Source organism: Peromyscus maniculatus, chromosome 18, assembly GCF_049852395.1.
Source record: "Peromyscus maniculatus bairdii isolate BWxNUB_F1_BW_parent chromosome 18, HU_Pman_BW_mat_3.1, whole genome shotgun sequence".
Classification (NCBI taxonomy): Eukaryota; Metazoa; Chordata; class Mammalia; order Rodentia; family Cricetidae; genus Peromyscus; species Peromyscus maniculatus.
This window is the reverse complement of record NC_134869.1, coordinates 12,281,217-12,295,726: the sequence shown is the minus strand read 5'-3', so window position 1 is coordinate 12,295,726 and position 14,510 is coordinate 12,281,217. Positions and strand designations below refer to the sequence as shown.

General features: G+C 43.8%; 1 protein-coding gene across 5 annotated transcripts in view; it reads left to right on the top strand.

The window, feature by feature from the left end:
- Window positions 1–6,006: 6,006 nt before the first annotated feature.
- The window catches only part of Stab2 (stabilin 2), a 166,889-nt gene continuing 158,385 nt past the window's right edge, over window positions 6,007–14,510 (top strand). For 4 of the 5 annotated variants that reach the window (XM_076554565.1, XM_076554567.1, XM_076554566.1 and 1 more), the window contains exons 1-3: window positions 6,011–6,231; window positions 8,647–8,780; window positions 14,359–14,474. In XM_076554565.1, coding sequence (XP_076410680.1) covers window positions 6,154–6,231; window positions 8,647–8,780; window positions 14,359–14,474 — 328 coding nt within the window. In that variant the 5' untranslated portion in view covers window positions 6,011–6,153. Of the gene's footprint in view, window positions 6,232–8,646; window positions 8,781–14,358; window positions 14,475–14,510 lie in introns of all 5 variants that reach the window. The other variant, XM_015998482.3, reaches the window with a different exon arrangement.

Here is a 14,510-nt window from a genome sequence, read left to right as displayed (position 1 = left end):
ACCTGCAATCCAACCTACTCTGGAGGTGGAGGCAAGAAGATCAGGAATTCCTATGTAGCATGTTCATGTAGGGTTGAATTCATAGCTCTCTTCAGCTCCATGCAGGCCATAAGTCACATGATGAATGCACCTCTACAGACTATATCCTTTTACATTAAGCTTGAAGCCTCAGGTGATCCAATTTGCCCATCAGTTATGCTATACTGAAATGACAAAATCAGTAGACTGGCTAAGGGACGATCAGTATGGGTCAAGTCATCACTTTCAGTTCTGACATGCACTGACGAGAACCTTGGTCATAGTTGTTTTGAGGTAGGGTCTCACTGTATAGCCTTGGCTGGCCAGCAGCTCTCTGTGTAGACCAAGCTGGCCTGAGATAACAAGTGTGCCTCATATCCAGCATCAACCACAGATCCTCTGTGGCCATGCCCCAGTATAACAATGAAGAGACAGCAGCCAGTTTGGGTAAGCTTTTCAATAACTGGATTAGACAAACCACAGATCATTCTTAACTTAAACATCAGATACTAGAATAGTGGGCCGCCTGAACTGGAAGAGTACTGGCCAAAGCAAGACAATTGGGACATTCGTTACTATTGCAACCACACACCACCTTACTGACCTTGAATAAATCACTCCATTTCTTTAGACTTTAATTGTCATACCTATGAAAATTATACTCCCTGTCCATTCCGTTTTGCAAAATTGAATAATATTTAAGTGAGACGGTATATGCACAAGTGTACTGGAAGCTATAAAGAACAGATCAGTGTGATTTATCTAGTTCCATGTTCTCAGAAGCCAGCAGAGTGTGTGACATTCTATAAACGTTTGCTGATAAGTTTAAAAAGTCTACCTAATCAGAGTAAATGAAGATACTCAGGTCAGCACCTACATATATCAGCCAAATAAAATGTTATTTGGATTTTCACCTGAAAAAAAAATCTTTAAACAGAGATGATTTCAAAACAAGATGGAAATTATGTGCTATTCTCAGTTTAGCTGGACATGTTCTTTGATTTATAAAAACACAAGATATTCTCATCCAAAGCTGGGAAAGAGGTGGCAAGGAGAAAAAGAATGCAATATTAATCAGTAGAGAGATTTTTTTAAAAAAAAATTTAAGAGTTTCTTGTTAATAATTATATATTTGAAATATAAAAAACCATCCTTTTGTTTCAATGTTACAATCAGATTTGAAGGAGAAGAATATTTTATACTCTGCTACCGTGCCAAGAATTCTGCATAATGAGCAGACAAAAAGATCGCCCAGCTAATCCTAACACCAAGCTGTTGAACAACACTACATCCCACTGAAAAATCCTCCTCAGCTAGCAGTCATCAAGAGAGAGGGTACCCTTCTTCTGCAGGAGGGTCTCTTCAGTGCTGCCCGAAATCATGAGCTGGGATTCTGAGAACGGTGTGTGGATTCTGAGTATCCGATCCTGGCCAGAATCGACATTTTGTCAGGGACCACAGATGTTATAGAAGGGTCCCACTAGGGCAGGCAGCATGTCCAAATAATTCCTGATGTTTTCTCCTGAGGGAAGTTACCGTCTCCTGAGGGACTTACCGTTGTTAGCACTTCTGTGACAGTGGTCCTTTTCCAAGCGCTGGTTACTTCTGATGTTCTAGGTGCTGGGAGAGCTGTTGAAACCACATGGTGAAGTGACCTTTTCTATTTTCTTTCGTTGTGTGTGTGTGTGTGTGTGTGTGTGTGTGTGTATGTGTATGCACATGCACATTAACTGCTAGTGTGTTGAGTGTGTGTGTGCATGTCCTCCGGTGCCATCCTGGAGTTCACCCATTGGGCCAGGCTGGCTGGCCAGCCAGCCCTAGGAATCCACCAGTCTCTGCCTCCCCAACACGAGGGTAACAAGCACTCACCACTGCCCCCAGCTTTTGTTTTTATAGGCACTGGGCATGAAACTCAGGTCCTCATGCTTGCAAAGGAAGCATTTTAACAATGGAGCTAGCCCAGTTTTTCAGTTTTCTAAAGAGAGATCCAAGAAGTTTCAGCATCTGGCTGCTATTCTCAGCTGTCTTTATTCCTCGGCTTAGCAAAAAGCTGCCAGGAGAATTAAAAGACAGAGACTCAATGTCTGGGGTTTTGTTCCCTGCAAAGCAAAAGATATTTCAGCTCCCTGTGTGGACAGCGCGGCTTGCCCTACTTCGCATCTCTGTGGTCATCTCTCAATATCCAGAAGGAGCTGGTTCAAATGGATGGACAAAAGCAAACAGTGTTTCCTCAGTATAAACCCTGGAGTCCATACTGCCCAGATTCAGAGCCCTAACCACCCGTTACATCACCATAGTGACCCCCAAAAAGGTATACAGCCTCGCTCTGTCCCAGTCTCTCATCTGCAAAACGGCACTAATAGGGATACTATACATTAGGCTTAAAGTGAATGTTCAGTAAGTTAAATTCAGTTACTTGTGTTTAAGTAATACCTAAATGTATTAAATTAAAAATTAGATTAAGTTCGAGCCAGGCTGTGGTGGCGCACGCCTTTAATCCCAGCACTCAAGAGGCAGAGGCAGGCAGATCTCTGTGAGTTCGAGGCCAGCCTGGTCTACAGAGTGAGTTCCAGGACAGGCTCCAAAGCTACACAGAGAAACCCTATCTCAAAAAACCAAAAAAAAAAAAAAAAAAAAAATTAGGTGAAGCTCATTTGGAAGATGAGCTAAGTTAATGAGTTCACAAGTAGAACAGAACTAGCACATGATGAAAGCTACGAGTGAGTTTACCATGGTGATGGTGGTGGTGGTGATGATAACGGTGATGATACCAGGTGATGGTGATGCTAATGGTACTCATGATGATGGTGGTGGAGGTGATGATCACAGTGATAATTCCTTTTCCTTGACTCATACTCAAAGCACACACAAGTAAAGCACTTCACTACACAAGATGACTGCACACTAAACTCAGTAATAAGCATGCTACAAAACAAGGACACCGAAATGCCAACAGCTGAACATCAACAACCGAGAACCCAATGCCATATTCCACTCAACATCATTACCCAGGAAGCTTCCAGGCCAACACCCCACCCCGGTCCCCACTGTCACATACTATTCTTTTTCCCTTTCCCAGTATGTCAAGAGGAGATTCCTCCTGTCACCTAAGATAAAACTATGCCCTCTTGCTTTTTTTTTTTTAAACCACTGCAATCGACAGGCTGTGGGGGGCAAAGGGGGTGAGTCCCCATCAAGAAAGTCACAAGGAACAACAGTAGAGTCCCTTGGAGGAAGGAAGCCGGTTCCAGGTCTAAATAGAGGCTATGAACAGAACTTCACCAGCCAGGAGAGAGATGAAATGGTGTGGGTTAAAGGCTTATATTTCAAAACCAAAGAGACAGAGAGTATAAAAGTCTGCCAAAGTGGATAGGAAGTGCAGTAAGAAGACTATCAACACTCCGCCCAGGAAAGGAAGCACAGATCAGCAGACCGAGTCTGTACAAGGGGAACCCCAGGCCCCTCAGAGCTGAACAGGCAAAGAGTGGAGAGTGTGCAGGCTCTGAGATACTGCGTGTTGTACAATCAGTGGTGGAGAGTGATTCATCACCCACCATGTGCATGGGGCCCTCTAAGCTGCTTGCGAGTTCCAGGCATCTTGGAGAAGAAAGTGACAGGGATTTGCAACAAGTTGAAGAACTGATGTTTATAGTTCTCAAAAGAGCCCAACAAAAACAAAATTAAACAGCACAGCTATGCAGACAGTTACTGCACAGCGCCATGTGGGCAGAATTTTTCAGTGCCTCTGATTGCTAAAGTCTGTTCACGTGTCCTAAACAGGCTAACTCTCCTTCCCGATAACTTAAAAAATAAATGTATCTCCCTGATAAAGTCTAGCACCATGAGATCATCCGGTCTAGAGGTCGCTGACAGAATTATGAAAAAACAAAAAATCCCTCGGTCTCAAAGTTTCAGAACTTCCTCAGTGTTGAACTGTTTCTGCTTTGTTCCTGGCGCTGCCCTGCTGTAGGACTTAAATCCTTACCTGCTACCAAAGAGTCAATCCAGGAGGAAGACTTCCCCAGGCCACCTGGTGAGGGCGATTTTCTCCAGCACGCCTATAGCATCTCCCAGAACTGAACAGTGTCTAGAAATGATAATGTGGTTCGAGTCATGATTTGCCCTGGGACAGAGCCCATTTCAAGCCTCAGATGTGTTCTTCACACCCTTCCGAAAGAAATAACATCTTTCTGCCAGCAGATCTCTCTGGTATGGCAGCGGAAGGAACCCGGCTGCCGCAGCAAGTGACCTTCAGAATCTCACTGGTATCACACAGTTTCTCCTCAAGTAACAGTCCAGTGCAAAGGAAATCAACTGGAAAACCTCAAGATGTCCTGACCTACTCTTCTCTCCCGGGAGTTCAGAGGTGGCTTCTCTGAGGTAGCCCTGGACATTAGGGGTTTTTAAGGTTTCCCCTGGAAATTCTAACAAGTAACCAAGTGGAGACTCACTTGAGACACAGATAATATGATTCCCCACATCTTACCATTTGGACCTGTATTTAGCTCCAAATGGCCTATACTAGAAAGTTCTCAGTGACTAAAGCTCAATATGACATTTTAAAAACTCAGGGAAAGAAGGTCATATAACCAAATCTAATGCATGAGTCTCTGAGTTAACTCAGTGTCCTATTTGTGGATAAGCCCAGATGTCATCCTTCCTGTCCTGGGTTAGAGATCTCCAGCAGGGCTAGAGATCCACCTGATGTTCATTCACTCGTGAGTGTGTGAGCATCAGAAATCAGTGGGAACAGCGTTGACTCTGGAACTGGATTTGGTGCCGGGTTAGTCATCCAAGGTACAAAGTCAAGAGAGTGGCTGTCATAACACCATGGCCAGAAGCAACTTCGAGAAGGAAAGGGTTAATTTCACCTTATAGCTTACACTCTGCCATAAAAGGCTGTCAGGGCAGGAACCTGGAGGCAGGAGCTGATGCAGAGGCCATGGAGGACCGCTACTCACTGACTTGCTCTTTCTGGCCCGCTCAATCTGCTTTCTTATACAACCCAGGACCACCTGCCCAGGGCTGGCACTGCCCACAAAGGACCAAGCTCTCCCAACATCATTCATTAATCAAGAAAATGCTCACAGACTTGCCTATGGGCCAATCGGTTGGAGCCATGTTCTCAGTTAAGATTCCCTGTTCCCATACGACTCTAGCATGTGTCAAGTTGGGGGTGGGAGGTAGAGCATAGCTTCCTCAGTTCTCTGCCTCAGTTTCTGCATCTGTAAACCTAGGGGAACACCCTCTACTATTTCACCAAGTATTGAGAGAATCAAGCAAGCCAGTTCACTGAGAGGACTGGAACAGGGGCTGGCAGGTGATGACTCTTCAGTAGGTTCGTTGTTGTTATTTTATTCTTTTCAAGCCTGGGTTTCTGCTCCAGGCTTCATGGGGTATAGAAAAGAGGAGCACTGTCCTACTGCTCTGAAGATATTCACAACTAGCATAGGAGAGAGACAGGCAGGTGGAATGCAATATGTGTGACTGGGCTTTTGTAACATGATGCACAAAATTTAGAAGGAACAGGAGAGAAAGTCTTTCTGAAAGAGGCAGCATTAGACTCAGCCTTAGACGACTGGGTTAGACGAACGGCTGTCACTCGCTTCTTGAATAACCTTGAAGAGGGAAAAATGGCAGTTAAAAACCCAACCATTGGCACTAACACGAATTTTGACAACCACAAGCAGATGAGGACATCACCATCTTCCAAGGCAGGGACCAGGCTCCTGAAACATTCTCTCCATGCTTGGGACTCTGCACAGTGATGGGCACTCCCACAAATGCTCCCTACAGAAAATCTGAACCTTTGTGTTGGAAAGACAGGCCCAGGATGACCCACGGCAGCGGGCACAGCCATAGGAAGGAAAACCATCCATCTCTCAGAAATCCCAGTCAGGTCTCTGCCTCGGCCCCGTCAGGAAATCCTGTCACTCAGCCAGGACTTATATACAGCTCAGAGTAGCCAATCCCACTGCGTAGAGTCAGCCAGGCCTCATCCACCTTCCCTTTTTAACCAGGGAAAAGAAAGGATTTGAAAGTAGACATAGACATGAGAAAGAATTCCCCAGGCACTCATCAAAGCAAGTTAAAATAGCTAAATCACCTTGCTGGGAAGGAGCGAGGTTCCTCAGCATGCTGCTGCCTTTAATCCCCCTCTTCCTGGGGCTGGTTGTGCAAAACACCTTGTCGCCTGCTGAAGCCACGGGACTGGTAAGATCAATTTTCCTGTGATTTTCCTTGCTATCTTTCACAGTGTTCTCTAGATGTCTTTGTTTTCCCACATCATCTTGGGCGAAAAGCCCTGCCTGGACTTGATAAAAACCAGGGAAACTTTACAAGAATAAGAGCCTAACCTGAGATGCTGTGCTTGTGGGGTGGGCTAACTTGGTCATTTCTTGCTGGGTGTGCTGATTCTGTGGCTGGAATCTCTGAGTTTAGTGTTATGTTTCTCTTGCCTGGCAGAGCTACATGTTCCAGGTTTTGTTTAGACCACCTGATCACTGTGGGTACCTGCGATCTCATCTTTCCAAATGTAGAAACCAAGCGAGCCTGTGGGAAAATAACCAGGGGAATTCCAGGGTACATTGATGATGCCTTGTTGAGAAAGCAAGCATCAGAAACATTTCCAAAACTTGTCAGGCCCTCACACATGCTTCCTGCCTCCCTCAGGCTGTAGTGGAGGGCTATGGTGACCTTTCTTTGGGCCTCCTTCACTGCATCAGTATAAGGACCCCAGAGAAGCTCACACAGGTTCCATCGCAGGATGAGGTTGAATCTCAGTGAGCAGCAATCTCAGGTGATTTAAGATGGATTCGGAGTGTCTGGTCTCGGCAGCAGACAGCTGCTGCTGCAGCAGTCAGTCCGCTCCAGCTGTGGCAGTCAGTCCGCTCCAGCTGTGCTCTCGGGGCACTTTCCTGAGAACATGGCAGACACCACGTTGGGTCCCTCTCCAGCCCAGACGTTAGAGAGCGGTACATTTGATCTGCGACTGCGCAGTGTTTCAGAGGCGGGCCCCGGGGCTGTCCACTACACTAGCGTTAAGCAAGTGAGTTAACCGCTCCAAGCTCCCATGGCTCCCAAGACAGGGTTCTGCACATGGTAGGCAGGGATTGCTGTCACCACCCACTTCAGCACGGAGGACTTGCTGCTGGGCAGGCACTCAGCCTTGAGCACTGTTCAAAGCTGACTTTGTTCTTCGGTAGGCTCAAGCTTATAAAATGAGTCACTCCATTTGAAGACGGTAATTTGAAAGTCAGACAAATATATATGCAGTCGTGTAAACTTGTAGATGAGGATGACCTTGAATGTCTGCTCTTCCCGCCTTTACCTCTTGAATTCTAGGTCTGCACCACAAACTCATGATGTGATGCAGTACTAGGGATTGAACCCGAGGCTTTGTGCATGCTGGGCAAGTACTCTAGGAACTGAGCCACATCCCCAGCCCAAAGAATTTCTTTAAAAGAGAGTTAAATTGGGCATATTAAGAAGGAAAAATCAACATGACATCAATTTACCCATCTATCCAAAAAGAAACTCCAATGTAAATGAAATCCTGCTCTTAGAAAACTTGAATCATGCCCCAACAGTTAAGGGAGTGTTGCTTTATTCTACAAGTAATGTCCAAGGGCACACTGGCTCACAATGATCTCCAAACGAAAGATTCTAGTAAAAGTAGAGGTTTTTCTCTGTGCCGCTTGGGGGCTTGTAGAAAGGGCCAATTAAGGAATCAAGAGGCTGATAGCTCCTCTGTGACTTTGGGCAAGTCACTGCACATTCCAAATCGTCTTCAGTCCTCACCTCCACCACCTCTGTAACGAGAGTTGTGACCCTTGCCCTACTCTCTGAAGCAATGAGAATGACACCTTTGGGAGTCAGCACAGCCATACGGAGTTCTGTGAATAGAAGGTGTCCTCCTCTGCAGACCTACACGTCCTGGTGAACTCAAGAGGTGATGATGATGTTTCCATCACTTCTAACCAGTGCTGGGCTGCTAGGATGACAAAGAAATATGAGACATGGCCCTGTCCTGCCTGGAATTCTTAAATAGAGAGCAAATGTGCCCTTGGATATTACTTCTAGAGTGTTCTGTTTTACACCAGTCTGTAGAAGAAAATGGCCATGCCTGGGTGAATTTCAGATTTAGCCTAATAGCGGAGGAGTCAGCTTCTGATGAAATAACTGCCTGTTTCTTAATATATATATATAATATTTGGTCACAATTTGCACCTCTTAACAAGTCAGTTTCCACATACCAAAACCTCTTAACTGAAGTTATTTAAAGGAAACCCAAGCAATTCTCAGCTAGAGACATCTTGGTTTTCCAAGTCCTTTCACAACCAAGCAGACTAAGCAAAGGCTCTGGATCCTTCAGGAAGAACCCAGATAAGAACGTTTCAAACAAAAGGTAGCAATCACAAAAGGCAGTTCAAAGCCAAAGTGCTAACACTCTGGAATTCAAGCCAGATGCGATGCTCTGCGGGATCTCTCGCTAAAAAGCCCGTTGATACCAATCAGCCTCATTGCCATTCCTGACTTTAGTGAAATGAAGCAGGTAGACAAATATTCCTACCAGATACTTTCAAGGCTCTGATAACAGGAATGGGTGTTTTTATTGTATTTGCACAGGCAAAAAGATGTGACAAGAAGTCTTTTCTAACGATCAGGACGGAGTGCCAAGCCTGCTCGGCTAACATTGCAGCCAAGTGTCCAGATGGTTACACCAAGATTACCAATGACTCTTTTGGAGTTCGAGATTGCAGGTACTTATTATGAGAAGATGAATGTGCCCATGTTTTGGTACCCTAAGAACTGTGACTCCAAATTGGAACATCCTGTCTCAAACATGGCAAAGTAGTTCCAGGATTTATCTCTTACTCTAAGACTATACTGAGCCCAAACTTAGGTAACTCACAATCTATAGACTTGAGTCTAAATCTTTCTGACTATTGACTCACACTTAAATACAAACTTCTGTTGTACATAAATACTGTCCTTCCTCTTGCCCTTCTATTTTTTTCACCTGGAGTCTTGTTTCATTTGAAAATGGTTCTAGACCTGGGGAGATGGCTCAGTGGATATGAGTATGAGAACCTGAGGTCAGATCCCCAGCACCCACTTAAGAAACAGGTGAAGCTCCGGATGCCTGTGACCCAGCACTGAGAGCTAGAGAAAGATGGGTCCCTGGACTGGTCTACCAGCCTAGCCCAAATGGCAAGCTTCCAGGTCAGTGAGAGACCTTCTCTCAAGGAGACAAGCTGGAAAGTAACAGAAGAAAACACCTGACATCCTGCCCTGGCCTCTATCCATGAGCATGAGCACACATACCTACTCATTCATATGCATGCAACACACACACACACACACACACACACACACACACACACACACACACACACCATAGATGGATGGAAGATAGATAGATAGATAGATAGATAGATAGATAGATAGATAGATAGATAGACAGACAGACAGAGAGAGAGAGAGAGAGAGAGAAAGAAAGAAAGAAAGAAAGAAAGAAAGAAAGAAAGAAAGAAAGAAAGAAAGAAAGAAAGAAAGAAAGAAAGAAAGAAAGAAAAGGGTTCTAATTTGAACATGTTAAAAAAAAAAAACCTGTAGGTTGCCTTGACTACATTTTAAGATTCTGTCTCAAAAGCAAAATAAATTTGCTAAGCCTTGGGTCTGGTATTTATTTTTCTAATAAGCTGTGGAACCTGATACTAATTAGAACCCAAATATGTAGGATAGAAAAGGAAAAAATTTGAGCATTGTTGAATTGCCTGTACTATGTTCTTAAAGGTCATTTCTGATCCAGAATTCTCATAATTCAAGGCTGGTCCTCTCAAAAGGGTACAAGTGGGCTGCACTCCTACTAACAGGTGTAGACTCAGAGGCAAACACAATTTGCTATTTATTCAGCTAACCAATTTAGAAATTGGGCATTGTGCAATGAGTTAAGTTTTAATTTACATATTATATACATGTGTACATGTTTGTGGGTATTTACGTTGTTTGTGGGTATTTATGTGGTTTGGGGGTTTTTTGGTGTGTGTGTGTGTGTGTGTGTGTGTGTGTGTGTGTGTGTGTGTGTGTGTGGTTCGTTCACGTGTGAGGACAGAGGTTGACAATGGGTGTGTTCCACAACCACTGTCCATCTTACCTGTTGAGACAAGGTCTCTCTCTGAAGCTGGAGCTCACTGATTCAGCTGGAAGAGCTGTCCAGAGAGCTCTGGGAAGCCTCTGGCCTCTGTTCCTCCAGGCTACTGCTGCCGGAGGGCACCACGACGCCCAGCTTTTTATGTGGGTACTGGGCACCCAGCCTCAGGCCCTCATGCTTGCACAGCAGACACGTTACCAACTGAGCCATCTCCCAGCCGAAATGAGTTCATTTTTAATTCAAGAATGACAAATGACTATTTTTAACATGAATGAAATGAAACCTTAGCATTGTTTTATAACAATATTTTGTGTTCACAATTGCCTAGTATGATCATATCATATTATGAACCAAAGTTTCTCAATATTAACTGGTCTAGAATTAGCAAGTACGTGCATCAGTTAACCAATGAATTATTTTGTGAGACTACATTTGCTGTGGCTCTCGTTTTTTATTAAGATCATATCAAAGTTCAAGGTTAAACTTATATGGCTTCTTACTAAGAAAGTTTTGTACTCTTTTGATAAGGGTCAAGATGAACACTTGGTTGTACGTACTCCAGCTACTATTACTACTACCTCACTACCTCTGCTACTACTACTACTACTATTACTACTACTACTACTATTACTATCAACACAAACACACAAACACACACACACACATACACTAAAATTTTTCATGGATACTGCTCGTTTTAGAATGGAAGACTGGTCTGTCATTCATTTATGCTAAAACAAACAAACAAAAACAAAACCTGATTGGTTCTTTTGTTTCATTTTACTGTGTATTTTTGATGTTTCAAGAACTTGCGTTACAGAGGTGTGGTTAACATAAAAGGCTGAGCCTGTTTAGTGCGTACAACTCAATGCACTTAGGGATCAGTACACCTGCAACCCCATGACCACTAGTTCCCCGTCAACACACCCACGGCTTCCGTCTGTTTCACTGCGTCCTCTTTTTCTCCGTGACAGGACCGCTAACCCACAACCCCCCATCTTTGCAAACGGTAAACATACAGTTTCAAGTTAACATGATCGTTAGCTACAGGTATAGACTTCACAGTAGACTTCTAGAACTTTCATAGCCAGAGCTTTGTACCCTCTGACAAATGCCTCACTTCTCCCTCGTTTAACCCCCGACAACCACTTCATGTTCTGCTGCTATCCATTTACCCATCGGAGCTTCCTTACGCCAGTAGGGTCAGGTAGTATTTGCCTTCCTGTGTTTGGCCTTTCTCTCTTAGTATGCCACCATCAAGTTAATCCATGTTGTTACGAATTGCATAATCTCAGAGCTGGAGAGATGGTTCCACAGTCAAGAGGGACTAGGTTCAACTCCTAGCACCCATATGGTGGGTCACAACTGTATGTAATTCCTGTCCCGAAAGATCTGATGTCTTCTTCTGGCCTCCATGAGCACTGCACACACATAGTGCAAAACGCTCATGCAAATAAATGAAATAAAGACAAAATTTTTTTTTTTTTTTTTTTTTTTTTTTTTTTTTTTTTTGGTTTTTCAAGACAGGGTTTCTCTGTGTAGCTTTGCGCCTTTCCTGGAACTCACTTGGTAGCCCAGGCTGGCCTCGAACTCACAAAGATCCGCCTGCCTCTGCCTCCCGAGTGCTGGGATTAAAGGCGTGCGCCACCACCGCCCAGCCCCGTATAAAGACAAAATTTTAAAAAGCAAATTGCATGATCTCCGCTCCTAAGGCTAACTAATATTCCACTGCATATGCAATGTTCGATATTCTCTGTGACATATGCATGGTTTTTTGCTTTATCCATTCATCCATCAGTAAAAGCTTAGAATGTTGTGGCTATTGTGAATAATGCTATAATTAAGATGGAAATATAAACTATATATATGTACACACACATATCATTTCCCTGACTATATTCTCAGATGTAGGGTTCATAGGTCATACGACAGCTATATTTTTAATATTTTGAAGAGCTATTTTACACAGTGGCTGCACTGACTGACATTCCTATCAACACTGAACAATTCTCTTTTTCCCACATCCATCAGTATTTGCATTTGGGGACCTTAGACAAAACTCACCTAATGGGTGAGATCACATTCATTGTGCTTTCAGATAGAGTCTTCTGGGTTATGGATACACGTTCATACATTCGTGGGCTCCGCTTTTGTCCTCTCAGAAGTTAAGACCTTCATCTCTGCTGTGAGTTTCCTGTGTCCCCTTCCTGTAGAGATATCCCTGCTGGTGTAGTCAACCTTTCAGAGACTGTCAGTGCCATCCCTGACTTAACTATGCACACAGCAGATGTCTGCTGGCTGCTGTTTGTTGGGCAGCTGCGTTTTAGGAACTGCTCGGGAAAAACTCACCCCCACCCTCATCTTTTGTATTTGCTTTTATTTTATTTTTTGTATTTGTATTATTTTACTATGTGTATGGGTGTCTTGCCAGCATGGATGTCTGTGCATCATGTGCTTACAGTACCACCTCCAAAGGCCAGAAGACAGTGTCAGATCCCCGGGAACTGGAATTACAGATGGTTATGAGCCACATTGTTGGTGTTGGGAACTTAACCTGGGTCCTCTGGAAGAGCAACAAGTGCTTTTAACTGCTGAGTTAACTTTGCAACAGACACACACACACACACACACACACACACACACACACACACACACACACACACACTATTCTCAAGAACAGCACAGTTGAAAGATGAAAGAGACCATATTCATTAACGATGGTCTCCACCCTGAAGTCTTATCCTAGAATGAGCCAGACCCCAGGGACCCCCATAAGCAGAAAGTAGGCATCAGGCTCCATAGAGTTATAGTCTAGAGCGGTACCTCACTTGCTGCTAGAAATTGTTCTAAGGGATGTACCAGAGCATCTCCTGCACAGATGGTGGAGTACACGTCACTAACTACACTGTAGCATCTCAGCGGCAGAATTTCTTTTCAGAAATGGTGTCCGTGATGAATGTGCTAATCTGAAGAAAGAGGTTTATTATCATCATTCACTTTATTTAATAACTTTTGATAACAGAATATACTCCCTGTGTGCTGGTTCATTTTTTTTTTCAACATGACAACAAGGTGACTAGAGTCACCTTGAAGGAGAGAAACTCAGCTGAGAAATTTCCTCCATCAAGTTGGCCTATGAACGTGTCTATGGGGCATTTTCTTGGTTGATGATTGATGATGTAGGACCCAGCCCCTTGTAGGTAGTACCACCCCTGGGCCAGTGGTCCTGGGTTATGTAAGAAATCAGACTGAGCAAGCCAGTAAGCAGCATTCCTCCATGGTCTCTGCTTCAGTTCCTGCCCTGATTTGCCTCAGTGGTGGACTGAGAAGTGTGTCAGCCAAATCGACCCCTTTACTCCCCCAAGGTGCTTTGGATCATGTTGTTTATCATAGCAATAAATAAGCCAACTAGACAGCAATAGATAAACCAACTAGATAGCAATAAATAAACCAACTAGATAGCAATAGATAAACCAACTAGATAGCAATAGATAAACCAACTAGATAGCAATAGATAAACCAACTAGCAAAAGCAAACTAGAACACCCTTCATTTTCATTGTTTCTTAATTTTTATTTAGCCATCTATAACAATTAAGAATAATTCATGATTAAGCTAAATTGTGTGTGTGTGTGTGTATTAAAAGCCTCAATTAAGCCGGGCGGTGGTGGCGCACGCCTTTAATCCCAGCACTCGGGAGGCAGAGCCAGGCGGATCTCTGTGAGTTCGAGGCCAGCCTGGGCTACCAAGTGAGCTCCAGGAAAGGCGCAAAGCTTCGCAGAGAAACCCTGTCTCGAAAAACCAAAAAAAAAAAAAAAAAAAAAAAAGAAAAAAAAGCCTCAATTAAAATCTAGGACTTAGCATGGATAAGATAGTTCCATGAGTAAAAGCGCTTGCCATACAAGCCTGATGGTCTGAGTCTGATCCCCAGAACCTATATAAAGGTAGAAGGAAAGAACCAATTCCACAAAGTCATCCTCTGACATCCACACGCATTCATGTTCTAGCAAACACACACACACACACACACACACACACACACACACACACACACACACACCATATACAAATAACAACAAATAAATTGAATAAATAAATAAATAATAAAATCTAGGACAACCCCACCACCTAGAGTTAACTCTACTCTATGGTCATTAGTTCACATCCTCTCTTTGTTCTCCAAGGTATTCGATTGAGATCAGGACATACTCCCTGTCTGTCCCAGGATGCCGCCATATATGTAGGAAGGACTACCTACAACCTCAATGTTGTCCAGGTCACTGGGGCCCAGACTGCATGGGTAAGTGACACAATCTTTGGATTTTGAAACTTGCTT